Source organism: Trypanosoma melophagium (assembly GCF_022059095.1).
Source record: "Trypanosoma melophagium isolate St. Kilda chromosome Unknown ctg7segment0, whole genome shotgun sequence".
NCBI lineage: Eukaryota > Euglenozoa > Kinetoplastea > Trypanosomatida > Trypanosomatidae > Trypanosoma > Trypanosoma melophagium.
In genome coordinates this window covers 224,759-242,789 of record NW_027125190.1, presented here as the reverse complement: position 1 = coordinate 242,789, position 18,031 = coordinate 224,759, and the positions used below count along the sequence as shown (strand labels likewise).

The following is an 18,031-nucleotide window of genomic DNA, read 5'->3' as shown; positions in this document are numbered from 1 at the left end:
GCTCGGTTTCTTTCTTTTTTTTTACCATTTTTTTTTTCTTTTGCTCTCTTGTTGCACTTATAATGTGTCATTGCTTCCGTCATGTAAAGATACCCATTACATAAATATATAAATATGTGTATAATGGTAATCAAGTTTCATACCCTTCAATTCCGCAAAACGAAGTGCAAGGATTTCGGGAAGGAAAAAAAATTAACAGAAACGATGGGTAGGAACTTGTTAGATGAGTGATTTTAAATTTATCCAACTTTAATTTTATTATTGTTTTTTCTTCTTTTTTTTTTTCTTCTTTTCTACTATGGCTTTAGATGCTAGATAGTTGTGAAGCATCTATGAAAGTGGAAGGATGTCCACCACCACCTCCTCCTCCTATTCCACGCGAAAGACTAAAAGCACTGCGACACCCACGACTATTACCGCGCAGTATTCCATCTTCTTTTGCATTGCAGAGTCAGTTACTTGGGGTGGAGTTCTGCGCCTCCATTTCTGCAGCCATGGTTGATCTGGCGAAACACACAACCACTACTAATACTACAACTTCTTCTAACTGTACAAACACTGTATTGGGTGAAACAGCATCATCTACACAAGACTTGTTATATGATCTCTCCGCCCACTACGGATCCCACACACTTCGCCGGGCGGCGAGTTATCCACTAGGGCCGTGTTATGCAAGTCGACAGCGGCGGCGAGCACTGAAAGGCCATCATGACGGGCGAAGACAGTTGTGGTCCTTGCGGGCCGCCCACCGCCTCTTTTGTCGCCGTTGTGGTTTGTTTCTTCGCACTGGTGAGACCAAACGACTACTTTCAATGTGTCTCCCTACCGTATCGGGGTTTCCAGAGATGGACGAGGATGCCGTTTCAAATACTAAGATTAATAATACTAGTAATACTACAACTACTATTATTACTACTACTAGTATTCCAATGAAAAAGAGAGAGGATTATGTGTGTTGTAGATGTCTTCGTCATGAATACGAATCCTGGAGGAAAAATGGATCGGTAGATACTTCACTTTTTTCTTTTCTAGCCAATAAGAAAGACACAGCAACAACAACAACAGAGTCAGTGTTATGTCCTGCTAAAGTAGGCAGAACATGTAGACGAAAGCGGAAAAATCGTGAAAATACGGTAGCTCCAGTGAAAGCGGTCGAATTTCTTAGTACTGCAATAGTAAAAACAGGGAATGAGATGACTACTATGAAAACAACGGCTTCTGAAGTACCTAAAGGATCCTTATCACGTAGAAAAAGAGAACGTGAGGTGGCACCTAAAGAAATGATTCCTGTTGAAAAGGGGAAAAAAGAAGCACCTCAAATGGAGGATAATGGTGGTACCCAAAAACGTAACTCGATAGCCGAGGCTTCAGAAAAAATAATACGTATGGAAAAAAAGACAGATAATTCAAATTCTTCTTCTTTATCTTCTGCAACAGCAACATCAAAAAGAAATGTTTTCGATAAAACAAAACCTTTAATGGGTTCAGAAGTTCCTGCTGTAGTAGAGAATCCATTATCAACAACACCAGCAATACCAAAGGGTCGTCGTCCTGGAGCGAAAAATAGTGAAAAGAGTGGTAATACCTCTTCCAATAATTCGTTTGCCAACACAATGTCGAGACTCGGTCTTTAAGTCTATGAACTGCAATATTTTTGCCACCTCACATCTACTGGAATCTGCGTATAACTTTTTCTCTGTGTCTATGTGTTCAAGAAGGATTATGATCAAGATGCCGTACTACAACTTTAATTCAACAGACAAGTATATTAAACGCACGAAACAAAAAAAAACAATTATGAGTAATAAAATGTTGGTGGACCATAATTTTTGATTTAAATTTTTTTTGTTCTTGTTCTTGTTTTTTTTTTTAATTTCCTTCTTTCTTTTCCTTTCTTCCTTTTCAAATTTGTTGATTCATGTTTGGTGGGGATTCGATAATATATTAGTCTCATGACGTTACGCCTGTCACTTCATTCCCATTCTGTGTGGCCAATTAGTATTGATTTTGATGCTTTTCGTGCGTACACTGCTGGACTTTCGGTAGAGGAAGCTGTTGAGTACTTGGTAGAATTAGGTAAGTTCTGGCCCCATGGCGTTAATAATGAAAAACAATCATCTACAAAACCTTCAAATTTGCCCTCTAATGGGGTTGAAACTAATTTAAGCACGGAATCTCCACGACGTTTAGAGAATGAAGTACCATTGAATTCCCGTGCTCCTGTTGTAGAGAGTGGCACATTACCAGAAGCAAACCCAGTAGTTGATGCAGGTGATTCAAATGAGAAGCGAGATAAAACTTCAAAGGAGAAACAATTAATATGTGCTGGTGATACAGATTACCTTCTTGGACGTGGAATGATGTTTGGTAATCGTAGTTTTTCCCCTAGTACTCCTCATATGACACTTCATCAAGAAGTATGGCAAGCAGTACGTAGTAAATCTATGTTTCTTAGGGAAGAAATGATTGAGCAGTTTAATCTTTTTGACATGCTTCGTGAGAACCATTTGGCTACTCCATATGCTTTCCTATCAAGTTATGCTATTCCTATAACTTTAAAGGATCGTCGTCGTGTAGTAGAAGTTTTTTATGACGTGGATGATGAAGTATTAAAGATGTATTTTGGTTCACGTATGCAAAAACTAGACTTTGAAGGAGAATCGCAAAGAATATTATTCTATAGTTCACGTTCTAAACGTGATCAAAAAATACAAAAACTTATTGTTGCAGGTATTAGTGAGGGATCATTAAAACGACAGTGGGAAAACCTTAAATGGGTATGCAACTTTCTTATTTCTGCTTATCGTGGCCGTGATGGAATGCTTATTCCATGTACTATGCCACTTCCTACTGCATTACAACAATGCTTTGGTCTTCCTGTTCCTCTTGGGGTACGTTATGGTACTTTTGTATTTGGTTTTGAACACCGTCTTTCAGGTCGTTTTTGGGAGAAGTTATCCTTCACGGAATGTACATCTCTCTGTCATGTACTTGCCTCTGTGTGGTGTGATGACTCACAGTTAATGTTACGAGAAGACTTTTGTGCTTTTTGTGTTCGTGTGGCACGTGTGTTAGATGAGAATCGAGTTGTGGCGGAAATGCATCAAATGCTCTTTGGCGAAGTAATGCGACCGAGATGGCAGGTGCAGTTGGATGAGGTACAACGGGTGATTGCGACAAATACAGGCGTTGGAGCTGCAGGAACCAATAGCAGTAATAATAATAATAATAATATTGGTAGTAATAATAACAATAATCCACTCCCCCGTCCTTCTTCTAGTTTCGCTCTTCCACCGGACTCACCTCCAGATTCTCCAAGAGTCATATCTACACAAGGAGGAGGAGGTGGTGGTGCTGGAATAGCATCTGGGAATAGTCATTATGAAGGTCATGAAACAATGACTAATACAACAAATGCGACATCTACTACACCAAATAATAATAATAATAATAATAATAATAATAATAATAATAATAATAATAATAATAATACACGCCTTTCAGCTAATGGTGCTTTTTCACGACGGTTTCTTTTTGAGTTTCCATCTATTATTAAGGCTCTTATTCGAGTGGCTACTGCTATTGGGAATTCAGGAAAATTACAAGAAGCATTGGAAACCTTTTATACCCGTGTATATCATTCCCTTGAATATTTAGGTCATAAATCACTTTCCACACAAAATACTGAAAATACTATTTATAGACTAGAATCAGCTTCTCCATTGTTAGACTACTCATCAGGGTTTGATGGCGTTAAGAATATCCATACCACTGGAGGTTTAATGCCTACTGGGAAATCAACAGCAGCTACAACAGGATCTGGAACAGGGGTAGCTACAACAACGGATGATAGTGAACAAGATGGTTCTAATAACCTCGCAAAGACTAGTCATTCCGATGGTGAAGAAAAATCAGGGATATTATCAGGTGTATTTGCTAATGCTGTGGTTAATTCATCCATAGTTGGTCCTACTATTGGGACTCCTGTACCACATAAAACATCCCTTTCTGGTTCTCGTGTTGTACCAATGTCAAGTGGTGTTTTTGGTAATACTACAGGGAGTAGTATTAGTAGTGGTGATAGTAGAGTATACCTCCGTGAGTTGTGTATGCTTTTGACTATGTTACCGAACATTTTTGCTAATCTTGCAACCCTTACAGAGGAAGATCATGCGGCGTGTGATAGTGAATTTTCCAATTTTATTCTTGCATTAAAAGTATTGGTACAAGTACTTATGGCATCTGACGATCATTAGATACACTTATGAGGGGGAATTTTATATTTTTATTTTTGAGTTACCCAGCATTTTTTTTTTGTTTGTTTCTTCTTCTTCCTTTGCCTGTTTGTTGTGTTATTTCGTCTCAATTCATCTCTCTGTTTGTTTGTGTTTTTTGTGTTTATATCCATTTCTGTTACACGGCTGCTCTAGGTTCGTTACCTCTTTTTTTTTTTTTGAGATAACAAATGCACAAAAAACGAAGAATATATCAAATTACTACTACTACTACTACTACTACTACTACTATTACCATTACTAGTGAGAATGGATATATCTATGTATATATGCTATTAACATGTTTCTATTTATTGTTTTGTTTCCTTTATTTCTTTTTATTGTCTTCTTCATGTATAGGCAATTCAAAACCTAGAAAGGTATCACCACTATAACACCAAAGCCTAGGGGTGTGCCTTTCGGAATCGAACAGATAAAGAAAAAAGAAAAGGAAAAAGAAAAAGAGAACAAGTACGGAAGAGAGGAAAAGGCAAAAAAAAAAGCAAAGGCAAAAAAAAAACGAAAAGAAAAAAAGAAAGGTAATATCAGCTATGGGTGGCCGATCCAAGAATGTACTATTAGACAATAATAAGGATCCACACGCAGAGGAACGAGGTTCATCTATGCATGTGAAACAGTTCGGTGGTGTAAGACCGCGGGAGTTAAGTGGAAGTTCTCCACCTCTCTCTCGACAGTCGACTCCCAGTCGTGCGATATCACCAGTGATTTGGTCGCCTGCGAATAGTGTAACCCCGGTGATTCAATCTAACTATAACCGAAAGGAGAAACGTCTCTTAGCATTATTACCACCACCAAGGGAAGAAGATGAGAAGTTAAGGCTTACGCAGAAACATCGCGATTCTGCACTAAAGGGTGATAATGAGCATTCAGAAAAGGAGAGGAAGAGTAGTGTTGCCAGTAGCATAGATGAAGCAGGAGATGCAGATGATGATGATGATGATAATAATAAGAGTGTATCACAGAATAGTCTTGGATCACTGCCTTTGGAGGAACGTTTATGTTTAGACGATTTACAACGACTCATGTGTTTTTTCTCTATGAAATGTAACGCGTTTAATAGTAATAGACCTACGTCGGAAAGAACTTCTACGAGGAATAATGGTCTCACCGCGAGACCTAGTTTTATTCCACGTCATACGTCAAGGAAAGTAGGCCAGGAAACAGAAGTGCGAGAACCTTCAAGAGCATCACATCATTCAGAGGTACAACCCGTAGTAAGTGGTGATGATAAACAGACAGGAAAGAAAACTGGAACGGGGTCTGGCTGCGTACATAATGATACAGAAGAAGATTCTGAAGTGAAAACGGATATGTATCAGTTTCTTATGTCATATACTGCAAAAGGAAAATCTCCTTGTCGTGAAATGTACACACGTGTATTAACAGAAGAAGAATTTTCGCAAGCTGTTCGATGTGTTTTACCTAGTGCAACCGATAGTGATATTATGGAACTCATGAAAAAAGTAGATTATGAAGCTAAAAAACGAATAACATGGGATGATTTTGCAACTTATTTGCTTTCTAGAGGTCAACATCGTTCTAACCTTGTTCAAGGAACTATTGCTGAACTTCTTTCTACACCTGAACCAAAATCTTGTGCCCTATCTATGCGACATGTAATAGGAACATGTATGGAGATGAATACACGCCGTAAACTTCTTTTAACAGGAGGATCGGAAGGAACAGTACGAGCATGGAACTTGAAAACATTATCTAGTTGTGGTATTGTTTATGCAGGTGATTGTTGGGTAGTTGGAGTACATTGGGCAGATCAAATTCAGTGTATTCTTATTGTGACAATGGATCGAAAATTAATTGTTTTGGATTCCAAAACATTAGAAGTAAAACGCCTTTATCGTGGAAGAGCCGTAGTGGATACGGTGGATGGACACATGTATGCTCACGATAGTGTTCACTCTGTTAAGGTTGGCGGGAAAATAAAACCCAAAGGTAAACATTATAGTCCTAAATATGAAAGTACAAGTATTAATAATGGAGTAGGGGGAAGTGGAGGTGGTGGTAATACTACTATTAATAGTGGTAATGGACAAGTTTTACCATCTGTTAAAAGACCCAAAGACAAAATAAGAAAAGATTCACCTGGATCTCTGGAATCATTAGCTACTCCTGGTACAGGACCTTATGTTCAATGTCGTGTAGAAGAATGTATTTTAGCTGGTCTTGTAGATGCTGTATCATGTTCACTTTTTCATCATACCGCATTACGTGAAGATATGGTACTTTTAGCAACTGTAATCGGTGAAGTTCGATTTTATGCAATTCCGAAAAATACAAAACGATTAGTTACTCCTCATGCCGTAATACGATTACATGATAAACGTATAAACAAAATGAGTATTATGTTTGATACATATTCTCTTTTAACAGCATCTGATGATGGTACTGTAAAAATGACATCTTTAGATACAGGAGCATTATTAAGAACATTTGCTACATTAGGACCAGAACAACATTCTGCTGTACATGATTATGCAGTACATTCTCAATTACGTTTGCTTGTAACTGTAGGTCCAGAAAGGTATGGAATTGTTTGGGATTTTTCACATGATACCCCTATGGCTGTATTAGATGCCCATAATAGTCCTTGTCGTGCATGTGCAGTACATTTAAAACAAAATCAAATATTTACATCTGGAACAGATGGATCTATTTTTATTTTTGATGCTCAAGGATTTCGTTTGATGCAAGTACTTCATGTACCCAATCTTAATCCTCAACGTATTATGTTTGATGAACCAAGATTTAGGTTATTATGTCTTGCATCTTATCCATATTATCATGGACAACAACGTTATGCGGTTTCTGCTTGTGCAAGTAAGTATCAAGGTCATATGGTTTCTATGGTAGGTGTTATATATAATAAAACATATGATCTTATTATTACTATTGATGTTGAAGGACTTGTAATGACATGGAAATGTTCAGATGGATCTCCTGTATTTACATTTCAGTTAAAAGAGTTTTCTGATTCTGCAGTTATGAATGCTGCTCGATTAACGTGTTTCGCCCTTGATGGATTAGAAAGACGTTTACTTACTGGATTTCAAAATGGTGCAGTAGCAGTATGGAATGTTGTAAATGGTCAAACAACTAATGTTATTACAGCAGCTGCAGAGAGTTTCGCTACTACTACTATAAAACCAGAAGTAACGGCATTAGGATCATTAACACGTGATAGTATTACCTTTTTTATTTTTGCAGCAGCAGGACAATTATTTTTTACACGAGAATCCAGTACATTTACCATAGCAAGTGCATCTAAATGGGAGGTTCCAGCAGAATATGGAGAAGTTCTATCCATGCAATCCGTTTCTCTACAAATTATTGTCTGTGGAACTTCATCTGGGGCTCTTTTCTTCTATCACGTATTAGCGGAAAGACAAGAGGGATCACCACTTTGGGTAGTAGACACAGCAGAACCCGTACGACGTTCACTTCAACCATCATTAGATAGGAAACGTAGTGATCATCAAGGAACTCTACTTACATCTCGTATAATTAAAATATTTTCCCTAGAAGAAGTTGGGGCACATATTTTAATGACAGTTCACTCAGATGGAACAGTAGCATTATGGCATACACTACGCAGATTACTTATGGAAACAATTAATATAAGACGTGCTTTTCCATCTAAAGAAGGTGAATCTGGATTAACACATGTAGTATTAGATAAAGGTAGTCAAAAATTTGTCTTTGCTGATGATGTTGGTAATATTCACGTTTGTAGTATTCGCCTACGTGCAGCTCCTGATGAGGGATCTAGACGACCATTAAGTGTACAACGGCGGGAAAGTCGTGAAGGAAAGGCGGCGGTGTTTTGGCCAGGATCTCCTTTTGATAATCCAGAGTTTGCGGAGTTCTTAAATTCCAAACTCAAGTCACAGGAAGGAAAAGATAAAAAAGAATCTAATGAACAGCAACAACAACAACAACAACAACGGAAAGAAGTGATAGATGAAGAGAAAACACCCTATGTATTCGCTGAATTTACTAGAAATTGTGTCTTTCATTCTGGACTTCCTTCTGTGTCTGGACTCTCTATTATTGGGGATCCAACACGGGCGGATGCATCAGCGATTATATCCAAAACGGAAGTAACAACTTCAGATGAAATGGTAGAGAATACAGCAACAAGGTCAACAACATCAAATACGAAACAACACGTCCTTTTAAAAGAAGAAGAAGAACCAAGTATGGAAAAGAAAGGTAGTCAACGAATAGAAAAAAGAACTCCTTCCTCTTGTACATTTGGTGGTAGTTTTAGTAGTAGTGTTTCATTTTCCTTTGCCCCTCCAACAAAGTATGGTGGTTTAATTGTAGTTTCATCTGGTGGAAATAACTTTACACGAGTCTTTTTATATGATGGTACAATTGTGGGTGAGTGTGGAATGAATACATGGAAACTGGGATCACCGTCCACGTATGAGTTTCTTGGGGCACAACCAACTAGACGTTTACCACCACATTACTGTAATATTGAAATTATTGATTTTCTTCAGGAGTCCCCAAAGCCAGAGAAGAATGTTATACCAAGTGGTAAACAAAATCGTTCTTTGCGTAGTGCGTTAAAAATGAGTAAACCCCATGGAGAGGGATCTGTATTGCATGAAGCGTTAACACAACGAATGACAAGTATTGCGGAATCCAGTATTGGTATACCACCTCACGGTACTACTGCTGGATTCTCAGAGTTTTCTCCGGGAGAAGTGGGTAATATGCAATCTCTTGGTATGGAAATTTTAGAGCGTATTGAACAGAAACATCAGGAGCAACGAAAAGAAGAAGACCAAGAAGAAGAAAAGAAGAAATTACGATTACTTCAAATGGCTAAAGCACCTTTTACTGAAGAGGGTGTAGCTCTGTCTACACGTATACGTTCTCGTCGTTCCCGAGAAGACAATTTACAGAGACTTGTAAAGAGTGAATATATTTCTAAACTTCGTGGATTACCCATGTTAGAAACAGAAGATGATTCTATCACACCCGATATGTCTTCAGTTGTTTTGAGTGTTACAAAGTGCTTTCCCCGAATGGATCAAGGTAGTGAATGTTCCGGTACTCTTTTTACTCAAAACAATAACAACAATAGCAATACGCTTCAAACTACTACTACTGGTGGTGGTGTTGGTGGTATTCCCGATAGTACTTGTACAGTTGCAGAAACACACAGTTCACTTCCTTCAGTTGCGATACTTCAAGGCAACAACTCGCCGCATGCAAATCGCACAACACAGCCACAAACGGGAATAACAGGAGGAGGAGGAGGAGGAGCAACAAGTTTAGCCACACCGACGGCAGTTACGGCAGGAACAACGGCAATGACAACTCCATCCAAACAACAACTAACAACAACAACAACAACAGCAGCAGCAGCAGCAGGCGCAGGCGTAGGCGGAGCTGGACGGAAAATGACAGTCATTTCAGTAATGGAGCATCGAGATGGAGTCGTGCGGGCGCCTACTACATCCGCGGGCCGAACAAGTGTTCTATTTAACAATAGTTCACCACTCATTGAGGCGGAGGCTTCACGTACTGAATTGATTCAAGAACACATGCGATATCAGCGTCGGATGCTTATATCGCTTGGTCGCGCCGACTCTGTACTCGAAGCCGCATTACCGCATTTCACAAGTAGCACCAATACAACGAGTGGTATGGCTGGGGGTACAAATAGTAATACAGAGGAGGAGCGTACCTCGCGACTGGCACGTCGTGGAAAAGCTTCTGTTGTGGAAGAGGCGCGTGGTCGTGTGGCGCAGATCACGGCACAACTGCGAGTGGTACATGTAGAGCCAATGGTACCACCAAAGGGAACACGTGCACGTGAGGAACACAATGCATGGTATGAGAAGGTGAATACGATGAGTAATCCAAAGTCCCGAATGGGAAAGTGATACCTTTCTTTATTTTTTTTCTTATTTCTTTTTTTTTGTGTGTGTTTGTTTTTCCTTTGGTGATATATCTATATATATATATATATATATATATATATATATATTTGGTGAATTAGTGAGAAGCTGGTTAAGGTCCCATAATTTCTTGCATTGATATATGTTTCTCTTTCTCTCTGTTGATATCTGTGATTGTAAGCAAGTATATTCATAGATGAATGGCTCATGTGTTTTTTATTTTACGTAAAAGATGTGCATTTTATTTTACAATGCAAATTTTTGTTTTTCCGATACAAAGTGCTTTTTTTTTTCCTTTTTTTTACTTGTAAATTGTCAAAGAAAGACAAGAAATGAAATGTACAGATGAACGTTCTATATACATGCAATGCTTTTTTTTTTTACTTTTTTTTTGTAGAATGCAAAATGAACGTGAACAATATGTTTTTATTTTGTCCTTCTTACTTTTGTGATGACTCGTGTTCTAAACGTTATTTTTATTTTTTATTCTTTTTTTTTTTTTTTTGCGTTCTTGTTTCTCTGCAGTGTTTTTTACGACTCTCCTTTTAGGGAGGTTGAGGGTAGCCTATTAGACAGTATACCGAGAAGTAAGTCAAAGAAGAAAAAAGAAAATTAAAGGGAGAGAACGAAAGAAAACAAGAAGAAAGGCAAAAAAAGGTAAAAGTAAAAAACAAAATAACAATACTGTGAATTAGTTGAGAAAAATACATTTAAAAAGATGACAGCAGAATCTGAACCAATTATCACATCCATTTTGGATACAGATGCGTATAAATTACATATGCAACAGGCCGTTTTCCACATGTATCCTTCTGTTAAAACAACTTTTGAGTTTAATTGCCGTAATAAGGATGATCATCTTGGTAATATTGCAGAGGCTGTGAAAAAGCAAGTGGAACTCATGCAATATATTTCATTAACAGATGATGAATATGAATACTTATCCTCAAAACGGTACTTTCGTAAAGACTATCTTGATTGGCTTCGCACATACCAATTCAACCCAGAACAAGTAACTATTCGAGCTGTACCTATCAGTGCTACCACCATAAATACAACCTCCAACAGTTGTAATAATAATGATAATAATAATAATACTAATAATAATACTGCTACTACTAGTAGTAGTAGTAATGGGAGCAATCTCACCATTTCCATTGGGGGTCCATGGGTAGAAACTATACTGTGGGAAGTACCACTATTGGCTGTGGTAAGTGAAATTATGCACCGTCAGCGAACACCAAATATTGGAGTTGCAGAGGCAATATCACATCTCAACACAAAATTGGATAATTTCTTCGCCCACACGCCTGCAGAGACGATTAAGACATTTCGCGTCTCTGACTTTGGAACCAGGCGACGATACAGTTTTGCAGTACAAGAGGCGGTGGTAACACTCCTGCACAATCACCCCAAGTTTGCCCCACACTTCTGCGGTACAAGTAATTATTTATTAGCAAAGAAACTACACATTCCTGCGGTGGGAACTCAAGCGCATGAGTGGTTTCAGGCACATCAACAACTCGCACCGCGACTGCGAGATTCCCAGCGTATGGCGTTAACGCAGTGGCTGGTGGAATACCCAAATGATCTCCGTATTGCCCTCACAGATTGTATATCGATGGATATTTTCCTGCAGGACTTCAGTAAAGATCTCGCCGATGCGTATAATGGACTTCGCCATGACTCGGGTGATCCATTTGAGTGGGGGCGTAAAGCCATTGCACACTATAAACATCTTGGTATTGATACCCACACCAAGACACTCGTCTTTTCAGATTCGTTAGATCTTGAAAAAGCCGCCTCTCTACATCGCACCTTTGCGGATCAAATTCAACTTCTCTACGGTATAGGCACCCAACTCACCTGCTCTATTCCCGGCGTACGTCCACTTAATATTGTGATTAAAATGACGGGGTGTGAGGGAAAGCCGGTGGCGAAGATATCGGATGCGCCGGAGAAAAGTATGGTGCATGACTATAACTTTCTGACGGAACTTCAACGGGTGTTTGGGCTGCCAATGGTGGCGTGTGCAGCTGCTGGGAAGAGTGAAGGCATTTATGGCGCGTGAATGGCGTGATTAATTGTGTGTCTGTATGTGTATTTGTGTGTTCTCAGAAGAGAAAAAAAAAGAAGCAGAAAGTGAGTATGTGGGATATCTTATCTCCTATAGGCCTTAAAGGCAATGGAAGATATATAAAGCGAAATATACAAAAAGACCAAAAGAGAAAAGCTAGAGAGAGTGCGAGGCAAGCAAATATTGTGAGGAACTGAGAAAACAACTGGAATGGATCAAGAATAATCATCTTTCTGGGAATGGAAAGAAGTAGAAGAAGGAAGAAGAGAGGAGCAATATATATATATATATATATATATATATATATATATATATATATATATATATATATTGCTAAAGATGTTTGTTTCGTTTTCGATTTTTTTCTCGTTGCGTGGGAGGACGTTTATAAATAACTTTATATATATAATGAGGAATAATTGATATGAACTGTGAGGTGCTAAGGGAGAAATAATTTTATCTATGATTTCGTGACGGCACGAGTCATTAAAAAAAAAAAACAGGAAAAAAAAAGAGGAAACGCCAAAAGACGAGATATTTTGATTCTCTGTTCCTTTGTTGTACATGTCAAAGACGAAAGTGAAAAAAAAAATAACTTACCACACCATTGTATATAGATATAAGAATTTCTTCCTTTTGACTCCTACTATCTATATATATATAGATATATGTATAGATATATGTATAGCTCTCTATTTCTCTCTGGGCTTCTCTTTTTACGTGATGTTTTCCAGTTTTAATAAAAAATGATATTGATAACAGAGAGAGGTACAGGGGATATTAAGAGAAAATAAAAAAGAGTCATGGGTCACGTGGTATTGACGGCTGAGTGATAACTTAACGTCACCATAACAGGAAACTGTAGTGAAGAAACGGAGTTAACACTCAAAAAAAAAAAGAAATTATACTGAAAGTGCGAGGAGAGAATATATCTAGCATTTTTTTTCTTTTTGTGCGTGCGTGCGTGCTGTTATTCAAGCAATTCAATGTGGAAAATCTCTTTGTCACTGATTTCTATTTTTATTTCCAGACGCACAATCAAGTCAATCCCTTTGTGTTCCTATGTTTGCATTGCTTCTTCCTCCGAAAGATTCAAAAAACGAAAAGAAAAAAAGGTGGGAATCTGAACTCAATTTGTTGTCTCCCTTTTTTTTTCTTTTTCTACTGAATAATGGGAACCGAAAAAATAATACCAAATAAACGAGAGAAAGAAAGAAAGAGAGTTATGTGTTTCTGTTTTGCTATCTAGGAATAAATTTATTGAATTATAATATGGAAAGAAAGACAAAGTGTTCAGGTGATTTTCTTAATACCCCCTTTTTTGTTACTTTTTTTTTGTTTACTTTTGCTTCTTTTTTCAGTTTTTTTTTAGGAGTATTGGTATTCATTGTTAGTGCTGACACGTCTGGGAATTAACTTTTTTTTTCGTTTTCATTTTACTTTTATTTGAACTTGCGTTTATATATTTTTTCTTTTTTCTTTCGTTGTTGATTTATTAAGATTAAATGCGTCTCTGTGTGGGTTTATATATATATATATATATATATATAAGTATTAGTACACAAAAACAACAACAAAAATAAGTAGGCGCATATTATTGCTTCACTCGACCGAATATAAATATTGAGTGTTTCTTATTTCTTGTGTGTGTGTGTTCTTTTTTTTCTTGTCCTTCCTTTCGTTCTTCATTTCTACTGTTTCTTCTCTTCTTCAGGAAGATATGGAAATCTTTTTGTGCTTCTAGAGATTTGTTCCCTTTTTACCCCCCATCTGTTTTATTTATTTCTTTTCAAACACGTATTCTTTTCTCTGTTCTCTCTTTCTTTCTGATTCTGCACCAATATTCGTTGACTCTCCCATAATAATAATAATAATAATAATAATAATAATAATAATAATAATAATAGGTGATAATTACTATTATTTATTATTTATAAATAATAACCATATTATTATTAGTAGTAGTGTTGGTAATAGTAGTGGTGAATAATAGTTTTGAAAGGGGGAATCCTTTTTTAAATGGCGGAGGAGGCGGTGTTGGATGGAGAGGCACTGCAGCTCTGGGAACTTCCCGCACGTCTTCACAATAATGAAACAATGCTGCGCGAGTTCTTTACATCGCACTTTCGCTTTACACCAGCGGCACGTATAAAGACGGTTTTTTTTAATAGAAACAAGAGTAGTGGAAAATGTGGGAATTCACCGTGTGTGGGTGGTGAAGTGACTGTTGTTTTCTCCGCCCGCGAGGCCGTTCGTGTGGTGTTGTCTCGTATTATTCAACATGAATTAATTGAGCAAGATAAGGAAAGTGGGATGGAACTACGACGGGGATATGTCTACTTTGGACAGGATCGTCTCTTGGTGGAGGGAATTATTCATTTAGTGGAAACCATACCATCGAGAACTTCTTCTTCTTCTACTACTAATTCTATTTCTAATTCTAATTCTGTGTGTTCTCCCGCACATCCCACAAGTCATCGTAATATGTATATGGGTGAAGTATCTACAGTAGTAGCCCCTGGTACGAGTATGAGTATGCGTACACGTACAGGGGAACCAATAAGTGTGGGAAATGATAATGAACATGGGAGTAGTGCTACTGTAGAAATAATGGAACCATTACGTATAACTGTAGGAGGAACGGTTGTGTCGAATACCACGAATAATAAGAATAGTATGCAGTACGATAAGAGAGAGAATGTGCATCATCATCACACACAGGAGAGTGATTGGAGTAGTGAAGAGAATGACACAATGTTGGATAATGAGATTGATAACGACGACGACGACGAAGAAGAAGAAAATACTAATAATAATAGTGAGAATGATGAGAATGATTCCACACAGCCGGTGGAGTCGCGTCCAACAACGCGGACAGGAACGAGTACAGGAGCTGTAGTGCTTTGTATGACATTTGTATGTACATTTGATCAACAACAACAATATCAATATAAGAAACAGCAGAAGAAACACCGTGAAGGGGGCAAGGATAAGGAAAGGGAGAAGGATCGCTCACGTGAAGAGGAAAACAATCTTGTTGTAACACCGCATCTCATTTATCAGCTTTTACGTACAACGTGTTTTGTGCGGAAAGTTGTAATGTTTCGCCGTGATGCCGCAAACACAACCGATGGCGGTACTGATGTTAATAATAAAAGACGAATTGCACGTGCACTTGTTGAAGTGGGAGATGAGGATGGAGCTAAACAGGTTGTACAAACATTTCACGGCGTTACATTGGAGTTAACTGTCCCCACTCCAAAAGGAAAACGAATAGTACCAATAACAACAAAAACAACAAAAGAAGAAGAAGAAGTAGAGGTGGAATATCGTTGGCGTTTGTATGTACGGTATGAGAGTGGACCACGTACAAGCAGAGAACTTAATGTGCCAATGAATACAAATACCACATTGAGTGTTACTCCGCAAAATCTTGCCTTAATGGGTCCTATCTTTAAACGTTACTGGAGTGAACATAAATCACCTTGTAATTTACATACCAATAATAATAGTAATATTAGTACTACTACTACTACTACGAATGTTACTGCTGCTGCTACTAGTAGTAGTAATATGGGAGATGATGCTATGGTGAGACATCATATACAACCACAAGAACAATATGATAATAATAATATGATGAGACGTGAACATGATGGTTATGATGAAATTAGATATCATGATCGCAGAAAAAGAAATCGTGAAAGTTCTAGGGATGAAAGACATCATCGCCACTCGAGACGTCGCTCACATGAGAAGATTAGCTCAAATAAACAACGGCATCGCAGTCGTGATCGTCATAGCCATCATCAGGGAAGTCACGACAATGATGTAGATAGTGATATAGATATCTATCATCAGAAGATAACAGTTGGGGAGGGTGCGACACAGCGTTTACTAACAATAGATAATGGTGGTGGTATAGCATTTAACTATAATCCTCATATTCAACAACAAAAACGAATACTACTACAACAGCAGCAGCAACAACTACAATTGCAGCAATCAAGGACGTGTATGCCTTTGAATACTTTACATGAGATGAGGGGAAATCCCATGGCAGAGTCTCTGTATGTGAGTGCCGCATCTCCACCAGTTTGTAGGGCAATTTATTCGAAAGAGCATGGAAGGATGTACTATGTTTACCGTGATCCAAAAACAGGAGTAGAGGTATCATCGTGGGAACCTTATGGGAATTGAAATGATTATGATGTTTCTTTCTTTTTTTCTTTCGTTGTTGTTGTAATTGGCGTGTAATTTGAAAGTTGCAGCTCTTATGATCTTTTTTTCGGTAATTTATATTGAAAAAAAAAAGAAAAGAAGGGGCGGTTTTTGTTTTAATGGATTCAGTTTGTATTTGAGAAGAAGAGAAAGAAGAGCTTAAATAGGAACGAAACAACAAAAATGAAGTGCGTAAAGAAGTGATGAAAGAGTATGACGTAATTAGAACTGCTTAACCGAATCACAAAACAGTGATATCCATGTTTTATATACTTTCCACTTTGTTTCCATGCTCTGGGGGTATAAGTATACACACCTCACAAAAAAAATTTTCCTATCCCTTTACGTTTGTATATATATATATATATATATATATATATATATATATATATATTATTAATTATCTCTTTATGTGTCTGTATTTATATGTGTTTGTTTCTATTTTCGTCTCTCTCTCTCTCTCTCTCTCTCTCTCTTTGATATTTACTTTTTTTTCTCTTGATTCCTTTGGTAATACTACGGCCTAAGGTTTTTTTTTAATTAGATATTATTATTTACTTGAAACAACATGCCGGATCAAGTGGTTGTACTAATAGGATCTGATGGAAAACGGGCCACTGTAAGTCGTTCTGCGGCCACACAAGCTTCATTAGTATTACGTGATTTACTTGATGGAAGAGAACCTACGACAACGATCCGTGTGGGATCTTCAAACGATGGAAGTGATAACGCAAATATAACAGGTGGTGAGGGTCAACGAATAACGGAAGATAGTACAGATGACAATAGCCCTGGTGTACCCGCTATTGAAATACCTTTTCCATATTTCACTGGTGGTTTACTTGAGCGAATATGTGCTCATATGACATATAGATATAACTATCAACCATCAAATCGAAATAGTAATGGCTCAACTACTGCAGGGGTAATGAATAGCAGTAATGATGGTAATAAGTCTAGTAGTCCATATCCAAGTTTCCCTGGACGAAACGTAATGCGTGAAATTCCTAGACCTATGGTATTACCTTTAGCTGAATATTTAGATGCTTATGATAGGCACTTCATAGAAGATTGGGATGAAGTAACTACAGTATTAATGGTAAAAGCTGCAACGCTTTTAAATTATGAAGAACTACTAAACTTAGCTTCAGCACGTCTGGCGGTGTATTTATCAGAAAAGTCTGTTGAAAGTCTTCGTGCATTTTTAGGAGTTGAAAGTGATTTTTCACCTGTGGAAGAAGCAGAATTGATGAAGGAATATGAAAAATTGCAAGAATATCGATAAGAAGATAAAGATAATAAGAGGATATATATATATATATATATATCTTCTATTTGGTGTATGCCGGCGTAATATTTGTGCTGTATTGATGCAAATGGTTTTCTGTTAGTAGTGTACATCAGGAGGGTTTTGTGTGCCTTACTTTGCAGTACATGTATCTTTTCCGTTTGCTATTGCTTTTTTTCAATTATTTTGAACTTTGTATTCACTCCTCCTATATTCTTCC

At 37.6% G+C, this 18,031-nt stretch overlaps 6 protein-coding genes across 6 annotated transcripts; all 6 read left to right on the top strand.

The window, feature by feature from the left end:
- Nucleotides 1-308: 308 nt before the first annotated feature.
- LSM04_008260 (uncharacterized protein) lies at nt 309-1,634 on the top strand (the record flags this gene model as incomplete). Its single annotated transcript, XM_067334946.1, has 1 exon — nt 309-1,634. One exon carries the CDS (start codon nt 309-311, stop codon nt 1,632-1,634), a length of 1,326 nt encoding a protein of 441 aa, XP_067186669.1.
- A 318-nt stretch (nt 1,635-1,952) lies between these two features.
- LSM04_003262 (uncharacterized protein) lies at nt 1,953-4,256 on the top strand (the record flags this gene model as incomplete). Its single annotated transcript, XM_067334934.1, has 1 exon — nt 1,953-4,256. One exon carries the CDS (start codon nt 1,953-1,955, stop codon nt 4,254-4,256), a length of 2,304 nt encoding a protein of 767 aa, XP_067186584.1.
- A 569-nt stretch (nt 4,257-4,825) lies between these two features.
- On the top strand, nt 4,826-10,210 carry LSM04_000065 (uncharacterized protein; the record flags this gene model as incomplete). Its single annotated transcript, XM_067334922.1, has 1 exon — nt 4,826-10,210. One exon carries the CDS (start codon nt 4,826-4,828, stop codon nt 10,208-10,210), a length of 5,385 nt encoding a protein of 1,794 aa, XP_067186520.1.
- Nucleotides 10,211-10,943: 733 nt separating this feature from the next.
- LSM04_004930 (Nicotinate phosphoribosyltransferase) lies at nt 10,944-12,296 on the top strand (the record flags this gene model as incomplete). Its single annotated transcript, XM_067334911.1, has 1 exon — nt 10,944-12,296. One exon carries the CDS (start codon nt 10,944-10,946, stop codon nt 12,294-12,296), a length of 1,353 nt encoding a protein of 450 aa, XP_067186609.1.
- Nucleotides 12,297-14,321: 2,025 nt separating this feature from the next.
- LSM04_003902 (uncharacterized protein) lies at nt 14,322-16,502 on the top strand (the record flags this gene model as incomplete). Its single annotated transcript, XM_067334900.1, has 1 exon — nt 14,322-16,502. One exon carries the CDS (start codon nt 14,322-14,324, stop codon nt 16,500-16,502), a length of 2,181 nt encoding a protein of 726 aa, XP_067186592.1.
- Nucleotides 16,503-17,091: 589 nt separating this feature from the next.
- Nucleotides 17,092-17,808, top strand: LSM04_003337 (SKP1 component; the record flags this gene model as incomplete). Its single annotated transcript, XM_067334889.1, has 1 exon — nt 17,092-17,808. One exon carries the CDS (start codon nt 17,092-17,094, stop codon nt 17,806-17,808), a length of 717 nt encoding a protein of 238 aa, XP_067186586.1.
- Between the last annotated feature and the right edge of the window lie 223 nt (nt 17,809-18,031).